Source organism: Chiroxiphia lanceolata, chromosome 13, assembly GCF_009829145.1.
Source record: "Chiroxiphia lanceolata isolate bChiLan1 chromosome 13, bChiLan1.pri, whole genome shotgun sequence".
Lineage (NCBI taxonomy): Eukaryota > Metazoa > Chordata > Aves > Passeriformes > Pipridae > Chiroxiphia > Chiroxiphia lanceolata.
Genome location: NC_045649.1, coordinates 6,331,722 through 6,346,599, shown reverse-complemented (window position 1 = coordinate 6,346,599; position 14,878 = coordinate 6,331,722). Strand labels below are relative to the sequence as shown.

The following is a 14,878-nucleotide window of genomic DNA, read 5'->3' as shown; positions in this document are numbered from 1 at the left end:
GCCCAAATTTAGGAGTACAATAGCTGTATGGACAACACGACTTTCCATAGTGAAGCCCCTCGGGATGCTCTGACAGCGCTGCCTGACAAAGTGGACTCCAGAGCACCCACCATAAAATGACAATGCACCTTGTAGTGGGCCATTAACAATATTCTGTGACTATGAGCTTAATCACCCAGAATTTCCTCATCAGTGTGACTGGTTTAATCATTGAGTTTGTATCTCCAGAGAGCTGAGCCTCCCCGCTTGGTTTGCTCTGGTGCCAAACACCTGCCTCGTTATGCGGGTGGATCCATCCTCCTCCGACCAATTGTTGCATAACTGTGGATAAAAGGCCTTATCTCAAAAGCAGAGAATTGTTCTTTCCTGGCTCCCATGCCCATCCTGGGCAGGGATGGGGATGGGTTTCCCTTCAGACCTATGGCACACCAGGAGCCAGGCAGAGTGACAAATCACAGCATCTCATGAAACCCAAAAGCTCTCTTACAACCTTTAGAAGGATCCGTGGGCGTTCACACAGCTCCAGCATCAAGGCCAGGTTGGATGGGGCTTGGAGCAACCTGGTCTAGTGGAAGGGTGTCCCTGCTCATGACAGGGGGTTGAAACACTGGGTCCTTTCCAAGCCAAACCATTCCATGATTTTGTGATCACCCCAGCACCAGGCCTGTCCACTTTTACCATTGCATATTTCTTGCATTTTGTTCATTAAACCCAAATTTTAAATCTCCTCTATGTCCCTGTTCCACAGTCTAATTTCCCCATGAACAATTCCTTGCACTGTTTTTAAAGCAGAGGCTGCCAATATCTCTCTACATTTGGAGCCATCAGAAGCACCCATGTATAAATTCACAATTCAAGAGAATTTTACACTGATAAGTAAACCAAAAACTCAATCAGAATGCTTTTAGACTGGGTAAAAATCCCTTTATACAAACCAAGATAGGGTCTCCTATGCCCCCTGAATAAAAATCAGAATTATCCATAAAAGCCATCAATTCCTCATGTCACAGCTTTTCTCTTCATGGCAAAACAAATTTTATGTATCTTCCAGGGGTCATGTAAATGTGAACACTATTTTGGGCCAAAAGCACAGTGAACCCTGTTGTTCCATGGACCAGCCAAGCATTTGTGTCACCACAGCTCAGATTGATTATCAGCCTGAGTATTTAGTGAACTGATGTATTAGAGAAGGTACTAAAAGACCAGAGGGCACCTTGCAGGGACTGCAGACTGGAAATGGGGTCAAATGCTCCATTTTCTTTTAGATACTTTATTTAACAAGACAGAGTTGGAGCACAAGTCCCCCCAGGGCCATGAAGGCACCACACTAGACATGAAGTTGGCTTCCCAGAGCCCTTCCCAGAACCAGCACTTGTCTCATCGAGCTTATTGCCTGCTTTAATTATTCCTCAGCAGTGGGCTTGGGTTAACTCCCAGCATCTCCTGCTGGAGAGCATCCTGCACATCCCCTGCTCCCTGGGAAACCCTTTCCCCAAATTCTTCCTGCCTGGTGTGGTGTCTCTCTTCTGAGTTTCCCAGCCTAAGTATTCCCAGTATCAACACCTCTCCCTCTGCAGCCCCACTCAGAGCCACGTCAAGCTCTTTTTCCCAGCTGGTTTCCCCTGCTTTTCTGCCAACCTCACACCCTCGTGACCACCTCAATGCTTTCTTAGCATCCCCACATCACCCTGTTAGTCCAGTAGTCCAGAAAAAGGTTCACCAAACCCTCTAGGAAGTGGCCAGATACTTTTTTGTTACTATTATTTTTTTGTTTTCTCCCAAATCACCATCCATGCCCCCGTTTATGAAACAATACCCTGGAGGGACGATAGGAAATGGAGCTCGTGGTTCATTAAAGGACACTAATCCTTTTACGTCAGTGCAATGCCAGCCTGGGCTGCTGCTCCTCCCCTAATACCCTTGTAATTCAGGGGTAATCTGAGGTAGTTTTGTCCTCAGTAAAAAAGAGAAAACTATTTCCCATTTCCTGCAGGTGGGAGCACACAGGGAGGCAGGTACTGCAGGGCAGCAGCTGCCTGGTGGATTTGCCTGTGAGCCAGTCCAGGACAACCTGTTTGTGCAGCTCTACCTTTAAAAAATGAGTCTCAGGCAAAATAAAAAAAAATAGTGGGTTTTTTGAAAAAATTGCTTTCGAAATTGCTTCCCCAAATTAGTGTATGATTTCTGCAGGGTGGTTTTTCTCAGGAGTCTGCAAAGCTCAAAGGTGACCCCAAGCTGGGGGTCCACAAGCTGCTGATTGCTTCCCCCAGGGCTTTGAAAATACATGTTCCTACAGGGCACAGAGCTGCCAGGGAGCTGGAATTTCTGGGCACAATATCCAGTAGCAAAAAGAAAAAGGAGGAGAAAAACATAACAACCAGGCACCCACAAATGGAAAAACATTGAGACTCAGTTTTTAGAGGCCTCATATTAAGAGATTTCAAGAAACTGCCTCTTTGCCTAGTTTTAGCATCAAGCCTCTGCTCATCCCCAGGACCAGAGTTTAGAAAAACAAACCCATAAAAGCAGATCACATGCCTTCTTTCCACTGCTCTGAGCTCTGTCAGAAATGCTGTTCAGCTCCCAAAAACTGGACAGGGGCGGGGAAAGAAAGCCTGGTTTTGCCAACTCTATAGTGTGACAGTATATAATAAAACCCCTTTGTTGCACAGCTGTGGATCCCAAAGTGCTTTGCAAAGGTGGACAAGTGCTACCATGACTTCATAGCCAGAGCTCATAAGCAGGGAATGGTTAAATGACATGCCCAAGTTTTTAAGAGTAAGTTGGTGTTGAAGGGTAGAAGGGCTCCCCAAGCCTGTTGACCAGAAGTCATGCAGTTATTAAGAGACATATTCAAATCCTTGAGAATAAGTCAGTATTGGAGAGCAGAAGGGCTGCACAAGCTTGTTGAGCTCAGCCTTCACCTCCATTTACCCATCTGCACAATGATCACAGAGAGTTTGGCCTTTTTTCCCAAAATCCCAGAGCATGACCCCAGCTCTGTGACACAGATGTCACCACACACAGGGTCAGAGGGGAAGGATCATACTCACATCTGCATAAACGTTGGTGCCAAACACGGGTGCCCAGTACGACGGCTCATCTTTACAGTGGGCTGGACAATAAATCCTAGAAAACAAGTTATTCATATTTATTCTCCATATCAAGGCTGAACAGGAAAGAGAGCTGCATTCCTGGGACATTTCAAGTGCCTGCATCTGGTCTGCAGGTGGCAACAGTGAATTTAATTATTTGTTCCCCTCAGATGACATTTGGTTGTTACTGCAGAACTGCAAATAGAGGGATTTAGACCAGTAAAAAAGGGATTGGTCTTTTATGACCTTTTCAAAGGGGAGCACCTGCATTTTTGCACAGTGCTGTGCACGTAAGTCTTTGCATGTTTGTGCTCCCCTGCCCTACCACAACCTACACCTGCAAAGAGCAGCTTTCTAGAACATTCTTCCATGTTTTAGAGTAGAAAGAAAAACCACATCCCCAAACTAGCAAGAGAGAGAAGGTAGAGAGTGAAGTTGCACACTCATACGTTGGGGTGTGCAGGGATGGGATCCCATAGCCTGACTTACATGTTACTGAAGTGATCCGAAAACACAACATGAGTTTTCTGTTGTGATGGCAAGAAAAGCAGGGTGGCAGGAGGAAACAACGCCATTCCCAAGCCTCTCCTCCAGCTCACCCAGTAAAATCAGCTCTACTCCCACCAGCCCTCAGATTCAGGGAGCTCAGCACCCCCTGTTAAGCTGCCCCTCTTTGGAGCAGAGCGGGTTTAGGCTGAACCCAGATGGGTTTGTGTTACCTGGGGCAGTGGCTCGCTGGCTTTTTGAAGTGGCACAGCTCAGCTACCGTGGTGTAACAATCCAGTGTCTGTGCTGCCAGGAGAAACAGGGAGAGGCAAATTATTAGACCTAAAAGCTCAGGCAGCTGCAGAAAACACACGTCACAGTTGCACAACACATCTGGTGAGACCCAGCTGAGGGCACCAAGGGGAAAGCTGCTCATTCCCACACCAGCAGCAAAAGCCCAGGAGAGGGTTGACCAGCTCTCCAGCAGGAATCCTGGCACCATAACACTGTGTGGCCTTGAAAAACTCACAGCTTTCGAAAAGGAAAAGCAGCTGTTCCACAACATGTGTTTTTGCTACAGCTCCAGGTGTGGAGATATAATAACCTGACCCCTACAGCTCTCCCTGAAAATGGCTCAGGTGGATCTATTCAAAGTGATGATTCTGTGTAGGAGGAATTTTTCAAAGATATTCAGGAAGTGGGAATTGTTTAAAAAGTAGAGCTCCACAGTATTTATTTATATGCTCATCACAAACGTGATGACTCACTGTTAGAAACTAATTTCACATGTATTACGTGTTCCATTACAATATTGCACTGGGACATTAGCCACTAGTTTTTTTCAGCTTTGGAAGTGTTCACACTAGACTGAGGTTTTCGTACATGGATGGCTCATCTTCCATCCCTTTGCTATCAGAAGTTTGTGACGCTGCAGCTCAAGTTTTGACCCCACCATGGTCCATCACTGGGAGATGCTGCTGGAAATGGCCCATTATCACAGTTTTCTGTACCTTTCTCTGAAATATCCACAGAAAAAATGAGCTGCTGGTGCTGCCCACAGTAGGTGGGCAATCACTCCAGGGTTTTAGCTCATCCTAGATCACCACTCCAGGGTTTGGCTGTGGTACAGAACTATTTGACACAACCACTCAAAAGGAAAAAGAGCACTGAAAACAGTGATGTTTTAAAATATCCCACCAAACTTCAGCAGCAATATTTTTTTCCCCTCAACTTTTGAAACTTACTTGTGACTTTGGAAACCATGAACGCGTTTGAAGGTTTACTTTTCCTGCAAAACAAGCAAAGAAAATAATATATTAAAAATGAGCATAGCAGAATGACTTGGGTCACTATGCCTAGGTACGAGTAGCAGAGAGAATTCAACATCATTTGGAACTCAAATACATTTGGTGTTTAAAGCAAACACCAAACTTTTTGGTGAAGGCAGTACCTAAAAGACTCCACGCCGTTCCTGGTGGACTTGACAAAAGCAGGTGTTCTCCCCTTCCTTGTGATATCCACCAGCCCTCCTTCGTTATCCAGGATGCCATAATGGATGGCAGCACGACAAATGCTGGATGACTGACAAGAGCACAAATAAATAGAGTGTGAAATAAATCTGCCCAACCACTGGGCGAAAAAAAGAAGGAGAAATTTAACCACCACCAAAGCACCAAGTGGAAAATAAGCTGAGTACGCTCCTTTGGAATCTGGTTGTTAAATCTTATTCTCCCAGCACAGCCTTATTCTTTTATTACTACTATTATTTTAAACTCTGCCTGGTTGAATGGCTTTTTTTTTTTTTTTAAATAACAAAACCATACATTTAAATACAATTTAGAAGAAAAGCAGCGTTGGAAGTGAACGACCAGTCTGAAATATTTCCAGTTCTCAACAAAATATTCCAACCCAAAATATTTCTGCTGACACCACTCGGAGGGGATGGCTGTCTGCAATCACAGGAGTTGCAGGGGTGATGCAGTCACACACCAGCAGTTGGAATGGGGAAAGAAAACCAGATTTTACACAAAAATAACTTTTATCTTCAACCTTTACTCACCCCAAAAGTAGTTTTGATGGGAAAACGGTGCCATGCTTTATTTATAAATTATCTTGCTAACTCAAGATCCAGGAAATCAGCCCCAAATATTATTTAGTTGCAGCATTTAACAGTGTTTTTCATCAAAAGCTGCCCACACTAATGAACAGCTCTTTGTAAGAGCTGCCTATTGATCCCCATCCCTCACTTTCCATGGGTGTCCACATTAAGGACAACTCACAATAAAATCATGTCTGGAATCACTTTGCTTTCCCAGACTCCTTTTTATTTCATCACTAAGATGAGGAAAATACAGATAATCTTTATTAGCACCATTTTACAGCACCACAAGTGGAGAATATGAAAAGCCAAATTACACTAGAATGGTTGGCATTTCCCATTTCTCTTATTACCACTAACTCCCCACAAGTTACATCCATGAGCTATTAAAAGGTACTTACGCTCTCATAATAAAATGTTCCAAAGATCTTTCCCTTACTGTACAAGCAGCCAGCTGGGCACAAATACCTGGTGAAGATATATATCTTTGAGGGTGGCAAAAAACAATTCAAGAAAAACAGACTTTGACTCCACTTAATAATCATTCCATTCATTTCACGTAACTCTTCCATTTTAAAAACAAGGTTGCAAAATAGCTACTTTTTAAAACGGTTTCTCCACCCTCCTTAAGAGCCCGACCCAATATTTAGATTCTGTGGATTTGGTTTTTCTCCAAGTGATAAACTGTCCTGTTCTTTGCAGAAACCTTAACCAGAAGTTCTTGACAGGCTGGGAGGGGACAAGCCATGAATTATTGGTCTGGTTTGGACAGCAGTGGAATGCATGAAAAACGCTCGAAAAATGACTCTGCCAAAATCTACTGAATTATTTTGGCCACCTGAAACTCTGGGTCATCACGGCTGAATAAAATAAACCAAAGCACCTTATTGCCAGGCTTGGCTGAAGGCTTGCATGAGGAGAAATTTGGGGGATGTTTTTTGTTGAGATTTTGTTTGGTTTGTTTAGTAGATAGTCACAAAAAAATAAGCAGTACAGCCTATCCTGTGCTTGCAGCAACTGAGCAATATTTAGATTACTTTTTCCCGCAGCGCTCCAAGAAATAGCAATAAAACACTACCTGTTGCATGTTGAGCCTCTGCATTTGTCTCTCATCTTGGTTTCACAGGTAATGACTTGTGCTGGGGAGAAATAAATAAACAAATAAATAAATATTTTGAAAGGAAAGAGCTCAGCCTGCTCCTGCACAACCTCCACATGTCTTTCCTGGAGGTCTTTGGTGCAGCAAGATAAAATCTTATTTTATTCAGCCTGGAGCAATTCGTGCCTCTTTCGCTCTTCACCTGAGACAGGTGTCTCTGGAATATTAGCAAGGAAGAAGCATCTGACAGCTGAAGGCTTTGATTTACAGCCCGAGGTCTGCAGTCAGAGTCTCATTCTCCATTTAATTACAGACTCTCCAGATTTCAGTAGATAAACTTGAAAAGGATGTGTTGGCTTGCCTCACCTTGTTTGCTCAATAAGTCTTTTAATTAACAACAGTTAGAAAACAACTGAGGAAGTACCAGCAGCTCCACAAATGACTTCAGAAATCTTCCCAAGCAAAAAATAAAGAGGAAACAAACTATAAAACCCAGAAAAGCTTTAAAGAGGGGAACTGCTGAGCGTAGAGTGTTTTAAATAGGAAATAAAACCTGTATTTTCTAAATTGATTCCTGATGGGGGGACCTTTGGTACATCGATATTTTATTGAGATAAGGAGAACATGGGCCTGCTGGAGTGAGTCCAGGGGATGCCACAGAGATGTTCCAAGTGCTGAGGCATCTTTGCCATGGAGACAGGCTGGGAGAGCTGGGGGTGTTCACCTGGAGAAGAGAAGGCTCCAGAGAGACCTCAGAGCCCCTTCCAGTACCTAAAGGGGCTCCAAAAGAGCTGGAGAGGCACTCTGGACAAGGGCCTGGAAGGACAGAACAAGGGGGAATGGCTTCCCACTGCCAGAGGGCAGGGTTAGATGGGATATTGGGAAGGAATTCTTGGCTGTGAGGGTGGGGAGGCCCTGGTACAGGTTGCCCAGAGAAGCTGTGGCTGCCCCATCCCTGGTTGTGTCCAAGGCCAGGTTGGACGGGGCTTGGAGCAACCTGGGCTAGTGGAAGGTGTCCCTGCCCATGGCAGGGGGTGGAACAGGATACAGGATGAGCTTTAAGGTCCCTTCCAACCCAAAGCAGTCTGTGATTCTATGAAATGGCTTAAACAAACAAATACCTGTTGCAGATTGATGTGCAGAAGGCACGAGCGGCTTTTGAAAGCTTTGCTCACCACTTCTGGCAGGTTTCTGCTACAAGCAGCAGTGGATTTTCACACAGATTACCTCCCCCTCCACTCAAACATCCCCCCAGTTGTTTTTTTCCCTGAGCCTCCTCATCACTTTCCACCCTTTTTCCCATTGAGGTACTTAAAAACTCATAGAAGCTGAAAAAGAGAGAGGTTGTCTTACTCATGTAGGATTCTGGGACGATTTTCTTGGGCTTGATGGATTTGCTGGGCTTGCTTTCCGGAGGGTAGAACCTCACTGGCTTTTGCTCTGCCACCTGTGGAATCTCCACTTCATTGGTCTCATCTGTCTCACCTATGATGGGATCTTCATAACGGTAATCTGGTTAGAAGAGAGGATTAAAAATAATTACAGTGTGTTCACATGGGTGGGGAAATCAGGCAGGTTCATGTTTTGAGGGAGGTGATTTAGTTTGACAAGGATCTGCTTTAAAACACCTGGAAGATCAAAAATGCCCATTAGATGCAGCACAGAGCTATTCCCAGGGAATGCGAGGGGAGGTTGCTCCTCTCCCGCTCCTCTGGGCACAAAGCAGCATTTATAGCATCTTACAGTAAAGATTTGAAAGGATCCCCATTAATTAGTGAAAAGAGTGCTGATATCGCTGCTCCTGTTTCCCACAGAGCTCTTCCCTCTGAGGGAAAACACAAATTAGTTGAAGAGCACATATTCCAACAGGGCACCCCCTCCCCTCTCCCCACTGCAGCCCACCTGCACCCCGGGGTCCTCCCCCACACCCCACAAGGTGAAAAATGAGAAATGCCAGGTTGCAGCAAAATAAGCCTCTGCTTTGGGCAAGTCTCCAGGGAACCTGCCTCTTTCCAGGAGCCCAGTTCTCTCTGAAGCCAAACATGTGGGAGGAGAAAAACGATCCCAGGAGCTCCTGCATGCTGAGGGACAGAACTGCTATACTGGAGGGCTCACATTAATAATGTGTTTTACTCTCCTGAGTGAGGAAAGGTCATCCAGGATCCCTTTCTCTCCTCTGAGAGACAGGAATCGCTGCATTCATCTTGCAGCCATGAAAACCAAGGTGGGGAGGGAGGAAAAGGCTCCATCCCTGGCCCCCGAAGGAGCAGGGCAGGCGGCCAAGCTCTGCCCACCCACGTCACCTCTGGGAAGCACTGGAGAACATTCCCTTCCCAAACAAACCCCGCAAGGACGGGATCGCTCCTGCCAGTGCTCAAAATCCCGCTGGAGCTCCCGAGCCAAACCTCTGGAAGCTCAGAGCTGCTTCCCCCCGTCCCAGCTCTTTCATTTTCCCCAGGAAAACATGCTGAATCCAAGCTCCAGATTTTAAGCAGTTCAGAGGTTTTCAGCTCCAGCAATGGCTGACGATTTCCCACGTGTCGCGATGTCGAAATGTTTAAGGATGGCTAATTAAAAGGTGCACAACGCTGTGGCTGCTTCTAATTAGAAGTTTCCACATCCTTGCTCAGCAATTTTCCCTATCCCAGAGGGTGCCCCAAGCCCCTCACCACGTACCTTTGTAGCAGAGGTTGTTCTGGCAGCCTCCTCCATAGCTCGGGGGGCACTCGGAGCAGGGACGGCCGGTCTTGTACGGAGCTTCTCCGATCCAGTTGCCCCTGCAAGCACAGGAGAAACGTGCACCCATCAGACACCCAAACACCCACCCAAGACCAGAAACATCACCTGGCCCAAAGCAACTAAACAAAGACTAAACAACCAGCCCAGGAAGGCTTTGTAGGAAAAAATGTTCTTCCTCATGTCACCTCCAAAATGACATTTTTAGGCATTGACATAAATAAATCGCGTGCAGCATCACTTTTGTATTAACTTCCAATATAAACACCGGGATCTTATGTAAACAGAAATAAATCAGTGGATTACTGCATTTTTCTCAAAAAACTACTCAAAATAAAAGCCCATTTTGGCACTTTGTCCTGCAAACTTTAGGGGCCGAGGAGGTTGAAGGAGCCAGATTTAAGCCCACAGAGTTAAACGAACTCCTGGGTTATTGCTCTTTCAGCTGTCTCCACCTATAAGGCTAGATGAGGACAATGTGCACCGATGCCAGAGAGAAAAGATTAAACAGAAACTGCAGGAATAGAGTATTTTTCCATCCAGCAGCCCTCAATGGATGACGTGCAAATGGCCCAGCCTGCTGTGGGAGCTGTGCAGATGGTGTGATCCCCTATGAGGAGCAGGTTGTTAAACCCCTCCAAACCATGAGCAAAATGAGTATCTAACCTGGGGAGAGGGGCTTAGACAACACACCCAGAGAGCTCTGCCTGGGTCATGACAGCTCTGTACCCACACACCTTTTTCCTTTGCTTTATTCTGCACTATGATCCCCAGAAGTCAGATGCTGTCCAAGCCGCTCCATTTGCATATAAGTGGTTTCCCTATTTCATTTTGTTTTGAAGTTTTAAATTGCCAAGGGCTTGGAGTGGGAATGTTTCTGCTATTAGCCATTAAACCAGAAAATATTAAGTGCCATTGCCAGGTAGGAAACTTCTCCTGGTTGTAGTAGGCAAGAAATGTAATTTTCATTTTGCAATTTAAGCAAACCATCGAGCTAGGGAGATTTTCACTGATGCAGTTATTTCAGGGTTTTTTTGGCATTCATCACCACCCCATCCCCTCCCACCCTCTGACAGCAGAGAGCAAGCCTCACTCAGCAGCACATGCCAGCTCCATCCTGGCCACCTCCTGCTCCTCCTTCCCTTCCCGTGGCAGGAACATCAAAGCTCCAGCCTGGCCCAGGCCCCTCATTCAGTTTTCCAGGCAGTGCTCAGTAGTTTTGAAGCAGCCCTGTGTTGCTGCCTAAAGAGAAAATTTAAAGCCACAACCACCAGTCTAGACTGCCTGAAATCTCTTCCCCAGATCCTGGGCTAGTTAAGCAACCTGCCAGTTTTGGGAGAGCTGGAGAGAGTCCAGCTGCTCTGCCTTACTTGGGGGAGTAGTTGCAGACCAGGTAGACAGCGTTCTCCCAGATTTCTCCCCAGACATTCATCTGCTTGCAGACGTTGACAGCACAGCCAATCTTGTTGGTCGTGGCCCAGACTATCTGCAAGGGCAATACAGTTATTGAAAAATAAGGAAATCACCCCAATCCAGGCACAGCTGGGACATGTGGAGAGTTTGGGTACAATGGTGTCCTCTACCTGGGTGTAGTGTGTGCACATAGAGCCTGTGCACTTGTCTGGGCACCATGGGTTGCACTCATGAGGATGAGGGAATGTGTAATCTTTGACTTCATCATACCAAGACTGGATGTGGAAAGCTGGGGATCGATACCTGAAGGAGAAAAAAAGGCAGTTTGAATCATGATGTTCTGGTAGAAATTTTGGAATTAAAAAAAATCTCATTGACAATGTTAACGATGATGGTTAAGATTAGATATTGGGAAGAAATTCCTCCCTGTGAGGGTGGTGAGGCCCTGGCACAGCTTGCCCAGAGAAGCTGCCTCATCCCTGGAAGCATTCAAGCCCATGTTGGATAGGGCTTGGAGCAACCTGGTCTCATGGAAGGTGTCCCTGACCATGACAGCATAGCTGGAACTGGGTGATCTTTTAGGTCCCTTCCAACCCAAACTGTTGTGTGTTTCTATGATTTTTTCCCTTAGATTCACAGCCTGACCTGACTCTGTATTATTTATAGGTTTGACACGATCCTCAAGAGCCACTGCCCTGAAATGCCCTTCTCACTTTTCCACACAACTACAAAATAACTTTTAGTTTGGCGGAAAGTTGTATTTTGAAAGTAAACAGAAGTGAGCGTTTGCCAAACATCTTAAACCAAAAGCCATCGTGTACCTATTTTACCACCAGGCAATTTGCTAAATCTGGAAGTACCCCCAGAGCTAATACTGTAAGACCTTGGAAAGTGAGTGGGCTTTTCCACACTCACATCCCACCACGAGCTGGTGAAGAGCAGCCGGAGCACTACACCCCTATCCCACCTTTTATTGCAGGAATTTCCCCCTGCACTGAGCCCCCCATGTACTTTGTGTAACCTATGCCCCAAGTACCACTGCCTGGGGCACTGCTGATGCTGCTTGTGCACATCAGGGAGCATAAATGGTGTCAAAATTACCTGTAGAAATATGTATTTTACATGCTACATACGCAGAGCAAACAGAGCGATCTGCAAACTGCACCAAAGCCACTGCGTTTTATTGCTTTCAACAGCTCACATGAAGCAAGCTGCCAGAATTCCAAATGATATCATAACCAACTGGAGCTCACTCTTTCAGCCAACTTTTCATTAAAAATCATTCATTAGAAGTATTTTGAAAACATCCATCTCATGATGTCATGAGGCGAATACTTTCCGAGTCCTACTTTGCAGGAGAGGAAATTGAGGCAATCAAGTTATGGCCCGTTCCTGAAAAAGCTGAGATAAATCTGATTTCTCTTTCCTCTCAGTGGCTGCAAAGGGAGCAAGATTGGACCTACCTCCATCAGGAACCCATGGCCATCTTGAACACTCGTAGGAGAGCCAAGAACAGCACGATCTTTTGACTTTGTTTCCAATGGATTAACCACTCTACTTTCCAATCATTAGTTAATTCTGCCAACAAAAACGAGCCCGATTTTTATATCAGGCTAATTTCACACCAGCAAATTTCCATTGCTTTCCACCAAGTTCTACCTGATTTACAGCAGACATAACTGCATTTCCACCCAGGAAATGGGTGGAAATCCCTCAGGGCTCCTGAACAAGTGCAAGATGTTTGCTGTGCAAAGCAGGTTTAACATATAAAAGGCTTAACAACATGGGCTTAACAAAAAAGAAATTTCACCTTGAGATGGAGAGGAAAATCCGTTTGGAAACCTTAACATCAGCTTTCTTAACTGGGTTAACAACTCTGGTTTAAATACTTGCCCCAGAAAGTTGAAAAAAAATATCTGCAAAGTGTTCTCAGGAAAGAGAAATTAGAAGCCGGATAAATATTTGTTGAAAATACAGCAAGAGATCATTAAATTCATAACTAGCAGTTGAATCCAGACATGGCTCCTGAGAAACTTCAGCTTTCCCCTGGTTCTCTACATGATGCCAGAACCCTTCCCTGAAACAGCAGATTTAGGAGCAAGGGTTAAGACTTCTGATCTCCTTAAGAAGTAGGAGTGACCTTAAGCAGGTTACAGCTGTGTTACCCAGAGATACAGAAGGATGGAGGAGCCCAAATCAATGCTGATTCACTGGGAACTGTGGTGGCTGCAGGTGTTACTGGGATAACTGTTCCACCAAAGCAATCACAATTAATGATCCTCAGCTTTTTTTTCCCTTTCCCCAGTGCTCTGTCAAGCACCAAAGCAAGCTTTTCCAACTGTCTCTAAAGGAGGATCCCTAAATTGCTCTTTGCAGTGATTCTGTAGCCCCCCCAGCTCTTACCTGCCCCAGTGAACCGCCAGGTTCTGCCCAATCGACCTGATGAGGTCACTGGGCCCGTGGTCCCAGATGCACTGCTGAGCCCAGGCCTGGGCTGATCTTTCCAGCTCATCATCCCAGGTCTTCAGGGCGTGGGGAGAGAAAACAACAGGTCATTTTTTCATCTCAGACTTATTAGATCACGAGATGAAACCAAGAGCAGTTACTGGAGAAAGGTTAAATTACAGTTCACGTGTACACGTCCGGCCTACTCTGGTGGAGCCAGCACAGTTCAGTGATGTGCCCCAACCTAAAATCGCATTTCTCAAGATGTTCCATTGTCATGAAAGTCCAGGGCACTAAAGGGTCTGTGATTTGGCCTGGTTGATGCCATGCTTCTTGGGAAATACTTTACACAGGTCAGCAGAAGACACACAAACACACCTGGGAAGAGCTCAAGAAGCCATCCAGAGTATCCACCCTAAAACACAAGATATTCTTGGCAGGGTTTTTTCCTGATATATTTAAAAAAAAAAATTAAAAAATTAAAAGTCAAGGTTGGAGGTCTCAGGACTTGCTCATTACACCTATTTCTGAGACTTGCAAGAGTTCTAATGTGCAGTCAGTGCTTTGATGTTGATTTTCCATCATTGTTCCTTACTGTCAGGATATCTCCAGGCTTTCCTATCAAGGACAATTCCGACAGTGGATGTATTGCTGCCCTCTGCTACCACATAGCTGGAGATTTTTGGTCCAAGTTCTTAATCAAGAAGTGTGGGTCTGAGTCTCCCAGTCCCAACTCCCCATCTCCTTCCAGACTAACTGCAGAGTCCACCAATGGATCCAGCCAAATGCATCAGAGCAGGCAAAGTCCCAGTTAATCTCACTCTCACTCAAAGGCATGAGGTTGGAAGTGACAAATCCCATTTCTGTTCCCACTGAGGGAAGGACGTTAGTGTGAGATCACTCCTCATGGAATATCACCCAGCTGGAAGCCAAAGCAGCGCTCAAACATGACACAAAGGCAAACAGGAAAGCAGCTCTGCTGGCTCCGCTGCCCAGGAGTGTATTTGTTCTAAAGGCCAGACTTACTGGGCCCAGCAGCCAGTGCCCTGAATTCATTGTGTAATTACTGACAGCTGCTCTATTCAGAACAGCCCTCAGAGGATAATTCATTGGGATTAAAATATTACCGCACATTCCTACAAATAAAACCAAAGAGAAGAGAGGTCTTGTAATGTGTCTCCAGCCCATTCACGTGCCAGCACAAGATTGTCCTTTTGGACATTTACCATCACAACCAGCTGCTCTTTCCAAGTCCTGTCTTCTCCAGAAAAAAGCAACTTCTGATCTCAAACATATCAAAGGACCTGTCAGAGCCTTTTTGGAGGGCTGGAGGGCATTCAGGCTCCCAAACACATTTAAAAACCATCAAGTGTTCGTTCTGAGTGAGTATCTGGACACAGAGTCAGGCAGTTATAGCTGGGATGGGGAAGGACTGTGCACCCCCGGATAAGACGAGAGGAAAACACAGTGTCTCCTGGAACTTGGTGTGTCCACACTATCTGTGTA

General features: G+C 45.6%; 1 protein-coding gene across 2 annotated transcripts in view; it reads right to left on the bottom strand.

Moving 5' to 3' along the window:
* The window catches only part of CRISPLD2 (cysteine rich secretory protein LCCL domain containing 2), a 28,191-nt gene that overhangs the window by 4,042 nt on the left and 9,271 nt on the right, over window positions 1–14,878 (bottom strand). For both annotated transcript variants that reach the window (XM_032701121.1, XM_032701120.1), the window contains 11 exons: window positions 13,331–13,449; window positions 11,098–11,230; window positions 10,885–11,000; window positions 9,455–9,555; window positions 8,132–8,290; window positions 6,758–6,818; window positions 6,081–6,147; window positions 5,032–5,162; window positions 4,826–4,869; window positions 3,815–3,887; window positions 3,054–3,129 (listed from right to left, as the gene is read on the bottom strand). In XM_032701121.1, the coding sequence (XP_032557012.1) occupies window positions 3,054–3,129; window positions 3,815–3,887; window positions 4,826–4,869; window positions 5,032–5,162; window positions 6,081–6,147; window positions 6,758–6,818; window positions 8,132–8,290; window positions 9,455–9,555; window positions 10,885–11,000; window positions 11,098–11,230; window positions 13,331–13,449 (1,080 nt within the window). The remainder of the gene's footprint in view (window positions 1–3,053; window positions 3,130–3,814; window positions 3,888–4,825; window positions 4,870–5,031; window positions 5,163–6,080; window positions 6,148–6,757; window positions 6,819–8,131; window positions 8,291–9,454; window positions 9,556–10,884; window positions 11,001–11,097; window positions 11,231–13,330; window positions 13,450–14,878) is intronic.